Source organism: Rhamphochromis sp. 'chilingali', assembly GCF_963969265.1.
Source record: "Rhamphochromis sp. 'chilingali' genome assembly, chromosome: 9".
In the NCBI taxonomy this organism is placed as follows: Eukaryota; Metazoa; Chordata; class Actinopteri; order Cichliformes; family Cichlidae; genus Rhamphochromis; species Rhamphochromis sp. 'chilingali'.
Genome location: NC_137936.1, coordinates 18,692,951 through 18,710,125, shown reverse-complemented (window position 1 = coordinate 18,710,125; position 17,175 = coordinate 18,692,951). Strand labels below are relative to the sequence as shown.

The 17,175-nt window shown below is 41.8% G+C and overlaps 2 protein-coding genes across 4 annotated transcripts; both read left to right on the top strand.

Moving 5' to 3' along the window:
* The first annotated feature begins 564 nt into the window (after window positions 1–564).
* uroc1 (urocanate hydratase 1) lies at window positions 565–6,808 on the top strand. Its single transcript, XM_080892305.1, has 19 exons — window positions 565–766; window positions 1,277–1,407; window positions 1,864–1,957; window positions 2,064–2,123; window positions 2,206–2,334; window positions 2,419–2,480; window positions 2,570–2,636; window positions 2,755–2,898; window positions 3,004–3,092; window positions 3,521–3,583; window positions 3,710–3,889; window positions 3,990–4,087; window positions 4,175–4,247; window positions 4,385–4,574; window positions 4,702–4,800; window positions 4,896–4,995; window positions 5,953–6,034; window positions 6,125–6,224; window positions 6,321–6,808. Exons 1-19 carry the CDS (start codon window positions 641–643, stop codon window positions 6,459–6,461), a joined length of 2,028 nt encoding a protein of 675 aa, XP_080748431.1. The 5' UTR covers window positions 565–640; the 3' UTR covers window positions 6,462–6,808.
* Window positions 6,809–7,222: 414 nt separating this feature from the next.
* Window positions 7,223–12,536, top strand: LOC308403068 (MAP kinase-activated protein kinase 2-like). Of its 3 annotated transcripts, none has more exons than XM_080892313.1 (11): window positions 7,223–7,478; window positions 7,593–7,848; window positions 8,829–8,968; window positions 9,843–9,907; window positions 9,995–10,074; window positions 10,421–10,547; window positions 10,728–10,803; window positions 10,920–11,044; window positions 11,553–11,638; window positions 11,717–11,797; window positions 11,887–12,536. In XM_080892313.1, exons 1-11 carry the CDS (start codon window positions 7,462–7,464, stop codon window positions 12,121–12,123), a joined length of 1,290 nt encoding a protein of 429 aa, XP_080748439.1. In that variant the 5' UTR covers window positions 7,223–7,461; the 3' UTR covers window positions 12,124–12,536. The 3 variants fall into 3 exon arrangements, with proteins under 3 accessions (XP_080748439.1, XP_080748441.1, XP_080748440.1); XM_080892315.1 differs by having other exon boundaries at window positions 7,550–7,848; XM_080892314.1 differs by having other exon boundaries at window positions 7,223–7,482.
* The last annotated feature ends 4,639 nt before the right edge of the window (window positions 12,537–17,175 follow it).

Genomic DNA, 17,175 nt, shown 5'->3' with positions numbered 1-17,175 from the left:
TGTTACTCATCACGTGTTTGCTTACCGACATTGAATTTTCACTCAAAAAACATACTGGTGTACAACATAAGATATTATATTGTGTATTGATAATATATCAGTACATCAGGTTAAAGAACCATAAACAGTAAGTCAGTGTACCCACCATCTTTGAAAGCTGACATCGTGCCTGTAGTTTCCTGTTCTCAGTGAAACTGCGGTATTTAGTTGCACTCGTGGTTTTGTTAATGGGGAGCAACATTTATATGATGATTCTGCACAGTCACTGTGCTGTCTAAAAGGTTTCGGTAAGTTGTGACGCACACTTTTGTGTAACTCAGTTACATGTGCAAGCGTCAGGGGCCAGAGGTCTCAGTAAGTGTTTGTCTACTCAAGCATGTGCTGCTTCAAACTCCGCGAGGGATCAATAATTGCCAAACAACCTCTTCTAGTCGTGGTGTACCATTGGTGCATTGTGAAGGGCAAAGATGACCAAAGAGCCAATGGGACAGTCAGCCAAAGAGCGATTGCCCTCAAATGTTTCTCCCTCCCTTGAATTCTTTCTCTCCACAGGGGATCGTTAGAGCTACTGTCAGGTTCCAGTCTTACCTTTGTCTATAGGTTTCTGATCAGGTGTGTCATAGCAAATATCTAATACAGCATGTCTACTTTGAAGGAGATATGCAGCGGTTTGCCCCTCAACCCACTGCCCCCTAACCGGGGAAGATATCCAAATGTGCCACATGCACCTATTCGGACTCCCAACCTCACCGCAGAAGAGGAGCGGGTGAGTAAATGGATTGCAAAACTATATTCTCGCACAGTTTGTAGGAGTTTTACCACCAAGAAATAAGTCCGTGAGTAGCACAGGTATATCCTGCCATAGTTTTTGTCATAGTTTTAGTTAATGTTAAGCACTAATGATGATAATTCAGATTTAAAAGACGTGACCAACATTAAAAGCGGTGACACTACAATTTGTGCACAGGAAACTTTTGGATATTATCCAAACAGAGCTGCACTATCATGTCACATAATTGGGCTTCTCTAAATATGTCTGATGGGAAAGTGCATTTGTGTCCTCTGTCCTATTGCGTCACCTCTCCTGGATCATGCCCTTTCCTAAAAATTGATTATTCTCAAAAGTCCTCCACTAAGTGAGTGAATAATTTAAAGAAAAACACAGAGATGCTTAATAAGTTACACGAGAAGACCGGGGAGCAGAAAGAGATCTAATCATGTCTTCTGAACATTTACGTTTCTTGACTAATGTCCTCTAAATGCATCTTTCCTCTAGCTGGCGCTGAGAAATGCACTGCGTTATTTCCCCCCCTCCCACCATGCAACGCTCGCACCTGAATTTGCTCAAGAGCTGCGGCAGTATGGGCACATATACATGTACCGCTTCTGTCCCACATTACGGATGAGGTAAGGCTCACCAAGGACAGCCAATATTCCTATTCTATTTAGATATTTAACACTGAAGAATCTTTCTGTGAGTGTTACAACTAATAGAAGGCAAACAGTTGCACTTTGTAATACTTTTAAAATGTATTAATCTACTAATATATGGGCTGAGCTATACAGGCACTTACCAGTGTGGGCGTGCATTCACATTTTTTACATAATTTTTATATAAAGATTTAAAACAGGTGCTCAGAATTACGGTCATTGGAATCTTTAGGCAGAACAGGTAGAACAGAGAAAACAAAGAAGAAGAAAAGATTTAAAAAATCTAAAAAAGACTATAACAGTATGAAACTGAGAGACCACTATAATATAAATATATCTTATATTTAAACTGCATTTCAACTTCAAAGTGGGATTTTGTTGATTTTTTCCCCCCATTTTACAAGTAACATGAATTTCCTTCTGCTTCCTAAGAGCTTACCCCATAGATCAGTACCCATGTCACACACGTCAAGCAGCCGCTATGATGCTAATGATTATGAACAACCTGGATCCAGCAGTTGCTCAGGTAAGCACAGGTTAACAAGGCTAAGCCTACTGAATAAAATGTCAGGTTTTCTGTATAATTTATGTGTTTGATGTGAATAACAAAGAATTCGTTCTTCATCCTTCAGTTTCCTCAAGAGCTTGTCACCTATGGAGGGAACGGACAGGTGTTCAGTAACTGGGCCCAGGTATGGCCTGAGTTAACATGATCGTTTGCACGTCTCTGATCACAGTGTATCCCTTTTAAGTTTTGCATTTGTGTGGGTGCAGTTCCGCCTCGTGATGCATTACCTGAGCGAGATGACAGAGGAACAAACTCTGGTTATGTACAGCGGTCACCCCATGGGCCTTTTCCCCAGTCTGCCTTCCTCACCTCGCGCCATCATCACCAACGGCATGGTAACGGCGAATCAGGCATTTAGCTCAGTAATGTCATATGAAGAGATAAGTGACGCATTCACGTTTTTCTTTTGCTTGCATCAGGTTATTCCAAATTACTCCTCCAGAGATCAGTATGAGAAGATGTTTGCGCTGGGTGTATCAATGTAAGTCCTCAAGGTCCATTATAGCTACTTGCTTTTTTTGTCTGGAGATGCCAAGTGTGGTCTCTTTGGTCTTTGCTGTGCATTTTCAGGTACGGTCAAATGACGGCAGGCAGCTACTGTTACATTGGGCCTCAAGGGATTGTTCATGGAACTATGGTTTGTAATAATTACAAACAGATGCACACAACACAGTCTGAAAGTCCCTCACACAAAAATGTATTAATGCACGCTGTAGTGCCTGTTTTAGATTTGTATTAGTGGTCCTTTTTTGCAGCTGACGGTACTGAATGCCGGCCGGAGGTACCTGGGCTCTGATGATCTGAGGGGGCGTGTGTTTGTGACCTCTGGCTTGGGGGGAATGAGTGGCGCTCAGGCTAAAGCTGCCGTCATTGCCGGCTGCGTCAGTGTGATTGCAGAGGTCAGCTGGTTTCAAGTCATTTCCCATGAACTCTGATGACTAAGCAATAACAGAGGAAGTACTGTGTAAAGTCAATGTGACTGTGTATATTTGATTTGCGTTTAGGTGGATGAGGCTCCTCTGAGAAAGAGACATGAGCAGGGTTGGCTAATGGAGGTCACTAGCAGCTTGGATCAGTGCATTAAACGCATAAGGTAACTGAGAACATTGGATTAAAAGTCTTTATCAAAGGTTCAGTCAGACTGCTCTCGTTTGAAATGATTTACTACATCAGAGATTGAAAAGGTGGCCCTTAAAGGTGGTTTTCGATGTAAGGAGACTGGTTGTGGATGAAGCAGTGCATATCCAGCTGACTGCCTGTACTAGCTTGCAGGATTCACTCGAGCATGTTCTCTTTGTTGAGACTTTGTTCAACGAAGGGACATTTAACCAAATATCAGTGCAGGTGTTTGCGCCTGTATGTATACTTTTAACCTTGTGTGGATTAGAGGTGGTAAAATGTTTCATACATTACAACAAACCCCATAAACATACAAGTAGCATGGTGATCCAATGTTAGAAGGATTCCACAGGTAAATCTCTCAGCTGTGAAAGTCACTAATTACTACTTTGTTTCTTACAGAGAGGCTAAGAGCGCCAAGACTCCCCTCAGTCTGGGATACCATGGCAATGTTGTAGACTTGTGGTGAGTCAGACAGGATACGTTTACACTATAAAACTCAGGTCTACAGCTGCAGCTGCAGTGAAGGAGACAGTTTTTGTTGTTGTTGTTCCCTTGAGGTCTTAGTCATAGTCTGCTCTTTCTAAACAGGGAGAGAATCCTGCTGGAGTTTGAGAGGACAGGCGAGCTCCTGGTAGATCTGGGTTCAGACCAGACCTCGCTTCACAACCCATATAATGGTGGTTACTATCCAGTCCAGCTCAGTTTCCATCAGGCCAACCAGTTCATGTCTACTGATCCTGACCGTTTCCGCAACGTGGTCCAAGAAAGGTTAAATTAATCACAGAGCTTAACAAAGCTTATTGTTGTGCTGTTGTTTTTATATGTCTCTCTATTAAGCTGAAGAAATGTGTTTTAAATGCTATCACAGCCTCCGAAGACAAATAAAGGCTATCAACAAGCTAGCTGATGCAGGCATGCACTTCTGGGACTACGGTAATGCTTTCCTCCTGGAGGCCCAAAGAGCTGGTAGGTAATTTAACAAACACAGAGAACTCCATTATCATGCAGTTAATTATAGACTAATAACGAGGAATACTGTCTTTTGATTTACAGGTGCAGAGGTTCAAAAAGTTGGTGGAGGAGCAACAGAGTTCCGTTACCCTTCTTATGTGCAGCACATCATGGGGTGAGCATCATGAACTAAACTTCACTAAGTTTAAACATGTTGTAAAGCCTGCCATACTGTGACTAAACCCTTTAATGAGATGTGTGAATAAGCTTGTGTGCAATATTTTTGATCTCATTTCATATGCCTTTACCCAGGGATATTTTCTCATTGGGCTTTGGGCCATTTCGCTGGGTGTGCACATCTGGCGACCCCAGAGATCTCGCTGTAACTGACAACATTGCCGCTACTGTCCTGGAGGAAATGAGCGCCAATGTACCTGATCGTGTGAAACAACAGTACAATGACAACATTCACTGGATTAGAGAGGCTGGAAAACATAAAATGGTAAGCTCCCTACTAAAACAATCCACCCACTGGATATTTCAGTGTAAATTACACAGGTAATAAATAAATAATAATACAACAAGAATGCCCATATGCTTCATGTATTGGTTTTTTTTTTTTTGTTTAGGTTGTAGGATCACAAGCCAGAATCCTGTACTCTGACCAGAAAGGAAGAGTCTCCATTGCTTTGGCGATCAACCAGGCTGTTGCTGATGGAAACGTTTCAGTAAGAGGATAAACTGTCTGCTGAGGTGATCATGAGGCTTGATGTTCAGTTTTGAGTGTAGTCTCAGTAGTGTCTTTGTTGTTACTCTTGTTCAGGCGCCAGTGGTTATTAGCAGAGACCATCATGACGTTAGTGGCACAGACAGCCCCTTCAGAGAGACTTCTAATGTGTATGATGGTTCTGTCTTCTGCGCAGGTACGTGGTACACTCACTACAGCTGAATACAACTGAAATTTGAAGCTTAATACATTGAACTCATTTTACATCACAGGCCACATACAGCCCACTTTGAGCTTAAGTCATCTTAAGTGGGCCAGATCAAATAATTAAGTCTCAGTGTGTGTTACTTCCTTCTTTATTTTGTTGGAGTCCCCTGTCTCCTGTGTGCATGTTCAGTTTTGCTTCTCCTGTCTCGTTAGTCAGATTTAGTTCACCTGTGTTCCCTGGTGTGTTCCATCCTCCTGATTACCTCATGTGTGTATTTAAGCCCCTCTTTTTCTTTAGTTTGTTGTTGTGATCTCCCCTCGTGTTGTGTATTCTCCTATCAGTCCAGCAGTGTTAGTTATTTTAGGTAGTTTGTTCCAGCTCTGCCCTGCCTGTTTTATTGGCCTGCCACTTGCCGGCTGATAAAGCTGAGTTTTTTAGTTCAAGTCTGTCTGCCGAGTCCTGCATTTGAGTCCGCACTCAACCTGCCACACACAAGTGTCCCATGACACAAGTCAGTTCCTTAAAGGCATTCTGAATGCAAGAATGGGAGACTTAAAATATTTTAAAGCTCACTTCCAGGCAGCACATTGTGGTAACAGATGCAGCTTTATAACAGAGCGTATGACCCATTACTGGTTTAGAGAGTTTCAGTGCCTCTGCAGGAAACCAGTATCAAAGAAAAATGCTCTGTGCTTTGCTTCATGGGCGGTACTGAAACCGAATTGTGTCTTTAAAAAAAACAAAACTAAATCTCCTTGACTACTGCTGATATGAAAACTGTTGTGGCTGAAAGTTGTGGCTTGGCCCACAAACGTATAACTTTGGTGACATAAAGCCTTTTTTCATATTCTCATCATTCTTGTATTTCCACATTCATATAATCCATAAATACTTGAGCAGTAATAAAAAAGTCCGCTCACAGCTCACAGCGTGTACCTGTTGCAGACATGGCAGTTCAGAACTTTGTTGGTGATGCATTCAGAGGTGCCACATGGGTAGCCCTGCACAATGGAGGTGGTGTTGGCTGGTAAGTCTGACTACAACAGTTTGCCAAAGCCATATTTATGTATTAATACAAATTTAAATCAGGGTGATTATAACTGCCTCCCATTTACAGGGGTGAAGTCATTAATGGAGGATTTGGTTTGGTGCTGGACGGCTCAGACGAGGCAGCAAAGCGTGCCCGTCTGATGCTCAACTGGGATGTCTCCAATGGGGTGAGATAGCTGAATGCGAAGCAGCTTACAGCCTCACTTCACAGTCTGCAGATGATAATTGTCCTGCTGCTATCTGTGTGTTTCTGTGTGTTGCAGGTGGCTCGTCGCTGTTGGTCTGGAAATTCAAACGCTTACGAGACCATCCAGCGCACCATGGAGGAGAACAAGCAGTTGCATGTCACCATGCCCTTTCCTGTGCAGGACGAGCATGTGCTGGATCGTGCCCTGCAGGGCTAAGCAGCAAGGCAAAACCAGCAAGCTGTGTAAAAAACCAGCCACAAAACTTACATAACAGACTTATCATACCACATTCATACCACAAAGACATCTGAATACGCAGAAAGCCTGCAAATATTTGTCAGTACTGCACTAGGTAATAAATCTATATACAGTGGCAATTTCTAAAACAAAACTCTATCAGGTTGCTACGGTGTTTCATATATTTTAAATGCATGTATTCTTTATTTTCGAACTTGTATACATTATAAAACCTGTGTTATTTGTGTGTACTGAACCTGCTATTACTATCAAGTAATTAAAATGCCAAGTCCTATATTTCATGTGCCATACAGGATGTAAAGTAAGAAGAGCTGCAGTTCTCTGCAGTAAGAGTTAAACGACTGATGTTCGAGCCAAGGCCAAGTTGGTCACAGTTGATAGCACATAAAAAAAGACAATATGGATTCTGCCCTGAACATTTCTTCACTTTGCACTGCTCATAGCTTTGTGTGTTTATATATATATATATATATATATATATATATATATATATATATATATATATATATATATACGGAACTCGGATCTTGAGGATCCGAGTTCCGTTTTGTTGCACTCTCGAAGGCGAATGGTCGCGTACTTACTACAGGTCTTTGCTCTGTCTGCTGAGATCCTGCCGTGCGTCTTAACGCGGGATTGTTCCTTTAAGAAAACTGTGAATGGTCCATGAATTTGAGCCTCGTCGCGCTGACGTAAGTGAATTGGAGAGGTTGGTGTGCCTTGCAGGAAGAGACAGATAACAGTGATGAGGACCAGGCAAAGGTACCAGATTTTTTGCCGAGATTTTTCCCCCCACTTGTTGTGTTTTTATAACCTCTACATTTACCCAGCCAATTGCTGAAGTCGTTTGAAGTCCGTGACAGTATAACGGTGCTTATTCCCCTCCCTTTTCTGCACATCGAGGATTCTTTTTTTTAATTTTAGATTGCCTCATTTTTTTTCTTCAGCCATAAAAAGAATGGATCGTGACGTGTTGTAAGTAAGTACGAAAGTCGTCTGGATATATGTGGATGAGCTAAGATGACACTGGGTATTTTATGCGGCAGAGCCTGGTGACATTTTCTTTTCTGCGCCACCGTCGGCTTTTAGAGAAAAAATGGATCATTACCAGGAGGAGCAGTCGGTAAATCCTATTACCGCGCAGCACGGGACAGCGACCAACAGCGACTCCAACTTGGGCAGCGGCCTGACTGACCTCCAGCCACCTGCTTACTTCAAACTGGAGTTCAGGAGAAACGCGGTGACCGATGACTACAAAATAACATCTCAGGTCCTTGGCCTGGGAATCAATGGCAAAGTACTGGAGTGTTACTGCAAGAAAACAGGAGAGAAATGTGCGCTCAAGGTTTGTGACTGTGCCTGCCGCTTTATTTTGTTGTTGTCGCTGGAAAGAAAGAGAACAGCCATCAATTATTCATTTCCCCACAGTTGCTGTGGTCTGCACCGTGTAATGGTGACTGGAAATCTGTGCAAATATCCTAATGTCGTTTTATCTTCAGGATTTGATGTAAACTTTAATGTGCGGCAGCTTCAAATTTCTTAGAATGATATGATACACATGAACCAGGGATGGATGGAGGAGTAACCTGAAGCAGATTTGCCTTTTGAACTACCCAGACAGTAGTTGTGTCTCACACGCTGTTGTATGCTGTCTGTGATGCTGCTGCACAGCTTTTACTGTTGTGATGTTGTTATGTGGACAATGAGCTTCTCTGTTAAAACTTTATACCAGTGTCTCTGACATATAAAAAGGAAAAAAAAAAAATCCCGCATTTTTCACTCATCCATGCAGCAATGTTGAGCCCACAAAAGCTTATGTGTTTGGAGAAATGCAGCTCTAAAACTACTTTTAGCTGCTCTCTTATTCACAAGGCTGTCGCCAGATTGGGTTGCTCCTCATGTTTGATTTGGCAGATTTTCACGCAGGATGTAATTCCTAATGCAACTCCCAAGGAACTGGTGTTAATTAAATAAACAGCTGGCTATGGGATTGCAGGAAATCCTTATAGAATTAGGCAGGAAGGGCAATCACTCCAGCTCCTCCACGTCTTTTCTTTGGAGGTGATGAAATAAGTGGTATTGTGTGAGTGGCAATGTATGTTGATGTGTTACTTTCCTCCTTCGGCACTCAGCTTGCATTGTCACAGCTGTTGGGATATGTGTGCTGAGTGCAGCTTTAAAATCCTGACTTTTATTGCTCCGTCTGGAATAACTGCTCAGCAAACAGCGGTAATTTAATGCCTTTAATTTTGCCTGCCTTGAACACTGATTTGCATTTTAAAGCATTTCATTATAACGTTTAGAACATTTTGTCACGTTCAACAGATTCTCTACGACACTCCCAAAGCTCGACGGGAGGTTGAGCTGCACTGGCGAGCTTCCGGAGGTCCCCACATTGTACGGATACTCAGCCTCTATGAGAACATTCACCATGGGAAGAAATGTCTCCTCATTGTTATGGAATGGTGAGAATGAACACACTGTTTTTTGGCACCTTAAAGTAAAAGCAGTTGCTTAAAAATGGCTTTTACAGATATTGGAGAACAGTTTGTGAATCTGATTTAATCAACAGACTTTTCAAAGTAAATAAATGGTAAATGGCCTGTATTTGTATAGCGCTTTACTAGTCCCTAAGGACCCCAAAGCACTTCACACATGTGAGTCACACACTGGTGATGGCAAGCTACATTGTAGCCACAGCCACCTTGGGGCGCACTGACAGAGGCGAGGCTGCCGGACACTGGCGCCACCGGGCCCTCTGACCACCACCAGTAGGCAACGGGTGAAGTGTCTTGCCCAAGGACACAACGACCGAGCCAACCCTGGCTCGAACCGGCAACCTTCCAATTACAAGGCGAACTCCCAACTCTTGAGCCACAATCTCCCCTAATCATTTTCTCATTTCACTGATTAATCAATGGTGTTTTAAACACTCCACAATTTTGACAACTCATTATAAGTTCACTGAAGAGTGGTTTGAGTGTGATTATTCGTACAAACAGCCAAAATTAAAAAATGTGAGTTTATGTGAGCATGTGTATTATTCCTTTGTGTTGTTATTTTGCTTCCTGTTAAATTTTAACTTGTTAAAACAGTTAAACTAAAACTCAAAGTGGACGCAACAAAAGAAGTAATAAAATAAAATGAATATAAATAGCTAATAATAATAATAATTGAATCCATACAAGTCTAAGAAATGGTGGTCAAACAAAAACCCTCAAGACTGAACCCGCCTGAGCAGTTAATAGTCAGCACAATGACTTGCTTTGTTATAAAACCGTGATTGCCAAGAGTACCCTCACTGCCCCAGTTCTGATCTCTTTGTTAATCTTGTCTCAGCATGGAGGGAGGGGAACTGTTCAGTCGCATTCAGGCCAGAGGGGACCAGGCTTTCACAGAGAGAGGTGGGTTCGAGTTCACATTTAACAGTTTCATTTAATGGTTTCTGCATTGCAATCTGTGCTACCATGTCTCTCATATCCTCCAATCAGAGGTGTCGGAGATCATGCATGACATTGGCATGGCCATAGAATACCTCCACCACATGGACATTGCTCACAGAGATGTAAAGGTACTGTAACGCTGTTCTTTCAGAAGCTGCTGAAGACCGCAAGTCTGGTTAAAATATGCCACATTGCATTAAAAAGTTAACCCTCCACACAGCAAAATGATGCATACCCAGAGTTTTAAATACAATGTCAAGTGTACATATGTAATAAGATGAGGGTGACAGACCAATCTAACTTTAGTGTAAAGTTGATGCACTGAAAAAGGCCACTGCGTGCGTATTAGTGAGATGCAGCAGTACGCTGTGCCCTGGAAATCATTTACACAGTTAATAAAAGAAATAAAAGAAAAGATTTTATAAAACACAGTCAGATTAAAGAGTTTTTTCTTGTTTGTTATTCTCACCACAGCCTGAAAACTTGCTCTACACAACTAAAGAGAGCAACGCTACTCTAAAGCTGACTGACTTTGGCTTTGCTAAGGAGATGACGCTACACAACTCCCTGCAAACTCCATGTTACACTCCGTATTATGTTGGTGAGTGTCCAGAGAAATGTGATTGCAGGAGTTTCAGGTGCACTGCGTATTTGTCAGTATTAGAGTCAAAATTTGTTTTATTTTATTTATTTATTACTGTCTCCATGTGTGTCTGCATATGATTGACGTTTTTGTGTGACTCTGCCCACATTATCGTGTTGTATCTGTTTGCCCATTCAGCGCCAGAAGTGCTTGGGCCAGAGAAATACGACAAATCATGTGACATGTGGTCTTTGGGTGTAATCATGTACATCCTGTGAGTATCTTGTGCCTCTCTAATTAGCAATACTAATGACTAAAAATCAATTCTGCATAGTGCAAAATTAAGAAAGTGTGAAGTTCTCTTCTCTTCCCTTCCCTTCTCTTCTTTAGACTCTGTGGGTTTCCTCCATTCTACTCAAACACAAGCCAGGCCATCTCTCCAGGCATGAAACAGAGGATCAGGTTGGGCCAATATGAGTTTCCGAACCCAGAGTGGGCAGACGTTTCTGAGGAAGGTCAGACTAACAGAATAACTAAACAATACTCGCACTGCTGTGAAATAAAATGCAAGTAGAGAGAGGCTCTAAATGAATATGCTATTGGTCCACAAAGTGTAAATTACTGTGCCACGGCGCTTCAGCGTTCAGCCTCACTTTAATCCTCGCACGCTCTAACAACATAATCATGTGCTTAACAGAGAGAGTGGAAATGACCTGCATAAACTTTCCGCTGTAATAGGAACCTCATGGTTTGCAACACTAGATCTCTGTATGTTTAAACTTCCCATGGTGTTGACTGTGTGTATCTTTTTGTTCTCTTGAGTGAAGAGGATTTTTTTTTTGTTCTTTTACATTAGTTCTCGTTTCCAGTTTCCAATCACTGAAGAATTGAAAACATAACACTTCTCAGAGCTTTAGAGCTTTTGCAACATAACAACTGAGATAAACCCATAAACATATCTTTATTCCACATGCACGTTGCCCTGTTGGATTGCTTGACTGTGTTTCTTATTGTTACCTGCAGCCAAACAGCTCATCATTCAGTTACTGAAGACAGACCCCAGCGAGAGGATGACCATTGGACAATTCATGAACCATCCTTGGATTAGTGTGAGTTAACACTTGTGCCCGTTCACCTCTGTGTTTTCTCCCAGTGCACACGCTGATGTGAATGTTTTTATTTAACAGCAATCCATGGTGGTCCCTCAAACACCTTTGTACACCTCTCAGGTTTTGACAGAGGACAAGGAACTATGGGAAGATGTAAAGGTGAGAATTGTATTTACTTCAGAATCTGGCCACAAGATGGCAGTAGAGCATTATCTCAGATTTAAAGCACAAACTGTGTCTTCCAACAGGAGGAAATGACCAGTGCCCTGGCCACGATGCGCGTAGACTACGACCAGGTGAAGATCAAAGACTTGGATACATCCAACAACCCTCTGCTGAAGAGACGCAAGAGGCCCGTTCCTCCGGGAGCTGACGGCGTGGAGGAAGCTGACAGAAGGGATGGAGATGGATCAGGAGTGTGTAACAGTCAGAGAGAAGTATTGTTTTCTGAAGAACATGGTGACATGATCACGGAAGAAAAGTAGCATTAAAACCAGAGTAGCAACATTTTCCATCCACATATCAATTGTTGTACTTTACTCGTTTTTTGTGTTCCTGCACTCACTTTAAAGAATGCCATTTATTTTTAACTCTCACTACTTAAAGTGAAATAAAATGTTGTTTTTTATCTTTTACATTGGTGTCCTGTCACATTTTACATGGCAGCTCATTTTATACAGAACACTAAGAGACTTGGAAACTTTACATTTATTCTGATTGTGAGTAAAACAAGAAAAAGCATTAACCTTAGAGACTTTGTATAAGCATTAGGAACTGATTTTCCTCTCTGTAACCAATGAAAGACGATATATGGAAGCCATAAAAGATAGTCACTTAGGCAAGATAACATACAACTAATTCCTCTTTACAAGTCACAACTGTTTACGTGGTTATGTCACTGCGCTGTCAAGGGACAAATAAACCTTGAGAAGTGAAGGTGTTAACATGGTTCATGCTCGTTATTAATCTTGCCAAACATTTCCGCTTGCTTGAAATGTCTTTCTTTAACAAGCCGTTAGTGTTTCCCGTTGTACTTGACTTCAAGATAAACGTTGTTCACTTTTTCACTCTAAAGTGTGCAAAACCAAAACACAAGCTCTCTAATTTGGACTTGGATGTTTCATGTACACAAAAAACCATTAGAGAACATAATTATACTAACTACTGAATCTTAAACAATGTCAGATTTGAATGCCTTCTACTGGGATTTCTATGTGAAACCCTGATCTCATGCAGTGCAGTCAATATTTTTCCACTGGAAGGGTCGTGGATTTAAAGCAACATGGAAATGTAAATATTCAGGGAAATTAAAATAATTTCCTTGGGTACAGAACTTAAGCAAATGTATGAATATAGGTGTTTAGTTTTGTGTTTGTCTTTAAAAGTTGTGGCCCAACCAGAACAGGGAACTGCCTTCCTTAAAAACGACTTTATTTACACTTCATCCCACATATGGCTAATAAGTACTCCTTTGTTTCACTGATGATTGTACAAATGACCTTTGAGTATGCACCCTCAATCATTTGGTTACTCGAAACTGAGTGGATACATGGCGTCCATAAATTTGCATGATGACATGCTGTAATGGAAACGTTACCATTCAAACTATGGTTAGGATCAGGAAGTGGTGTGTTCAGGACAGGTCCAAAGAAGACGCATCTGGAACAGGAGGAAAGGCGAGATTAAGAGGGTTGAGGTAAGGCGAGGAAAACAGGAGTCTCTGTGATGGCTCTGTCTCTGATTACTGGAAGTCAGGTTATAAGTGACCTCCTGACGATCCGTGAGAAAGGCGTCCTCATCGGTCTGCTGGAGCCGCAGTGTAAGGTACACTTTATTAATTTGTATGAAAACAGCTGAAAAATATGATGGAAAAATAAATAACAAGGCTGAGAAAATTGAATGTGTTTTAAGAGGGTAAAACACATCCCCACCATCTGTTAAATTCTACATGATGATAATATTACTGTAGTAGCTCGATGTGCTATGATGTATGTCTCTGAATCATTTCATGCTCACACTTGTTTTCATGTTATCATCTGCTGCTATCAGAAGGAGCCTGGTGTATGAATGGGCCATGTGTTAGAGCTGTTTTAGTTTTACATTTAGCCTAATCTTGTCATCCGCAGTCTCAGATGCTTGTTTTGTCTGGAACCGTTGTGTTCCCAGAGCATCAACCACAATATTTAAATATTATTTAAATACCACTCCGCAGTAAATAAATGAGGCATTTTTAATTTTTTTTCAGTGTTAGGGCTTTAGACAGTTATTTAATTAAATTTTAAATTCTGTGGTGTATTTGTTACCTTCCCTCTGTTTTCTTTTGCTTAGAGAGTAGAGGCTGTGTTCGTTCTGGCCAAAACATTTCTGTTGTGAAACACAGAGGCACTGTGCCGGCTCTCTCTGGTGTAGATCAAATTAGGCTATGCACAAACAGGCTCTCCCAGTTCATTACGTTACACTGACATTATCACTACCAAGAAGAAACAATTTGGGAAAAAAAGACACAGAGCAGACCCAGAACAGAGACACTGATAGGAAAGACATCGTCTTCATGGTGCAGCCATAGATGGCCATGTGACTGGCAACATAAAAATACTAAATGGAGAAAAAAAAATCACAAAAGTGAAGAAAATACATTCTTTTATATCCTCCAACAAAATTCTAGGGTTAACTTCCAGAGTTCACAAATACATCCTTTATAGTGGCATGTAAATGGTTAATGACCCCTTTTTAGGGCACTATAAAGTTCTTGTATGGTATCCTGTGTTTATATGCACACAAACTGCATTGCGCCTGGTGTTGTGAACTGGCACTCAGTAGATAAAACTGAAATATGTTAAACTGAAAATTTGTAGTGTGAAGAACACATATCCAGATCCAGGAGGGCCAGTATAGCCTGACTAACACATTCTAGACAGATGTAACTGTGTCATCAGCACAACAGAGAACATTAGATATCTTGATTAATTTCTTATACAGGGAGTGCACTATTATTAGGCAAATGAGTATTTTGTCCACATCATCCTCTTCATGCATGTTGTCTTACTCCAAGCTGTATAGGCTCGAAAGCCTACTACCAATTAAGCATATTAGGTGATGTGCATCTCTGTAATGAGAAGGGGTGTGGTCTAATGACATCAACACCCTATATCAGGTGTGCATAATTATTAGGCAACGTCCTTTCCTTTGGCAAAATGGGTCAAAAGAAGGACTTGACAGGCTCAGAAAAGTCAAAAATAGTGAGATATCTTGCAGAGGGATGCAGCAGTCTCAAAATTGCAAAGCTTCTGAAGCGTGATCATCGAACAATCAAGCGTTTCATTCAAAATAGTCAACAGGGTCGCAAGAAGCGTGTGGAAAAACCAAGGCGCAAAATAACTGCCCATGAACTGAGAAAAGTCAAGCGTGCAGCTGCCAAGATGGCACTTGCCACCAGTTTGGCCATATTTCAGAGCTGCAACATCACTGGAGTGCCCAAAAGCACAAGGTGTGCAATACTCAGAGACATGGCCAAGGTAAGAAAGGCTGAAAGACGACCACCACTGAACAAGACACACAAGCTGAAACGTCAAGACTGGGCCAAGAAATATATCAAGACTGATTTTTCTAAGGTTTTATGGACTGATGAAATGAGAGTGAGTCTTGATGGGCCAGATGGATGGGCCCGTGGCTGGATTGGTAAAGGGCAGAGAGCTCCAGTCCAACTCAGACGCCAGCAAGGTAAATGGTAATGGCCTGTATTTATATAGCGCTTTTACTAGTCTCTAAGGACCCCAAAGCGCTTTACATATCCAGTCATCCACCCATTCACACACACATTCACACACTGGTGATGGCAAGCTAGCCACAGCCACCTTGGGGCGCACTGACAGAGGCGAGGCTGCCGGACACTGGCGCCACCGGGCCCTCTGACCACCACCAGTAGGCAACGGGTGAAGTGTCTTGCCCAAGGACACAACGACCGAGACTGTCCGAGCCGGGGCTCGAACCAGCAACCTTCCGATTACAAGGCGAACTCCCAACTCTTGAGCCATGATCCACGTGGAGGTGGAGTACTGGTTTGGGCTGGTATCATCAAAGATGAGCTTGTGGGGCCTTTTCGGGTTGAGGATGGAGTCAAGCTCAACTCCCAGTCCTACTGCCAGTTTCTGGAAGACACCTTCTTCAAGCAGTGGTACAGGAAGAAGTCTGCATCCTTCAAGAAAAACATGATTTTCATGCAGGACAATGCTCCATCACACGTGTCCAAGTACTCCACAGCGTGGCTGGCAAGAAAGGGTATAAAAGAAGAAAAACTAATGACATGGCCTCCTTGTTCACCTGATCTGAACCCCATTGAGAACCTGTGGTCCATCATCAAATGTGAGATTTACAAGGAGGGAAAACAGTACACCTCTCTGAACAGTGTCTGGGAGGCTGTGGTTGCTGCTGCACGCAATGTTGATGGTGAACAGATCAAAACACTGACAGAATCCATGGATGGCAGGCTTTTGAGTGTCCTTGCAAAGAAAGGTGGCTATATTGGTCGCTGATTTGTTTTTGTTTTGTTTTTGAATGTCAGAAATGTATATTTGTGAATGTGGAGATGTTATATTGGTTTCACTGGTAAAAATAAATAATTGAAATGGGTATATATTTGTTTTTTGTTAAGTTGCCTAATAATTATGCACAGTAATAGTCACCTGCACACACAGATATCCCCCTAAAATAGCTCAAACTAAAAACAAACTAAAAACTACTTCCAAAAACATTCAGCTTTGAGATTAATGAGTTTTTTGGGTTCATTGAGAACATGGTTGTTGTTCAATAATAAAATTATCCCTCAAAAATACAACTTGCCTAATAATTCTGCACTCCCTGTAGTCTGCAGTCTTGTTATTCCATGTTTTATGTGGTATGGATGAGGCTGACTTGCCTGTGGTGAGAAAAAGCTGCTTTGAAAGTGCATTTTGAAGTACAAACTGCTGACAGTAATTTATGATGCAGCATGTCACTGCCATTGTGGATTGCCTGAGACACGTACAGATGGTTCTTTTATGGTGCTTCCTTCCTTTATTACTTGTGTTTGCTTTCACAATAAAATTGTCTTTCCAAACAACGTTAAGTTCACTCACCTGCTAACACAACCTCACCAACTGCCCGTCCATACTCACTCCACACACCTGGCCCAAGTGTACTACTGCACAAGTACAAGAGACATAATTATACAATGCCTAGCCCGTGCTCCACCCCTCCCCTGTCGCTGAGCCAAACCCACATGCCTCCACCACAATGAAAGACAATTATAACAATTTATAATGCTAAAACATTCAAATCACAACAAAAATCGACAGAAACTCTAATATACATGAACTGACACATTAAATGCCACTGAAAAAGTGCAAGGTTCCAGGTTTGGTTTCATTAAAAGAAAAGGAAAGACATGTTGATTAGTACAGCTTAAGAAGACTAAAGAGTGCAGGCAGGGTAGAGTGGGTGGAGACGAACGGGGTGAGAGATTTGTGACAGCAGGATAGCTAGCAGTGCAAAGAAAGGTT

Bases quoted from the DNA above. Each gene is read 5' to 3' on its own strand.
- uroc1 (XM_080892305.1), top strand. From the start codon at position 641: ATGTCTACTTTGAAGGAGATATGCAGCGGTTTGCCCCTCAACCCACTG. The intron at 1,408-1,863 runs GTAAGGCTCACC...CTGCTTCCTAAG, and splicing joins TGTCCCACATTACGGATGAG to AGCTTACCCCATAGATCAGT. The intron at 4,575-4,701 runs GTAAGCTCCCTA...TTTTTTGTTTAG, and splicing joins AGGCTGGAAAACATAAAATG to GTTGTAGGATCACAAGCCAG.
- LOC308403068 (XM_080892313.1), top strand. The intron at 9,908-9,994 runs GTGGGTTCGAGT...TCCTCCAATCAG, and splicing joins CCAGGCTTTCACAGAGAGAG to AGGTGTCGGAGATCATGCAT. The intron at 10,804-10,919 runs GTGAGTATCTTG...TCTCTTCTTTAG, and splicing joins GGTGTAATCATGTACATCCT to ACTCTGTGGGTTTCCTCCAT.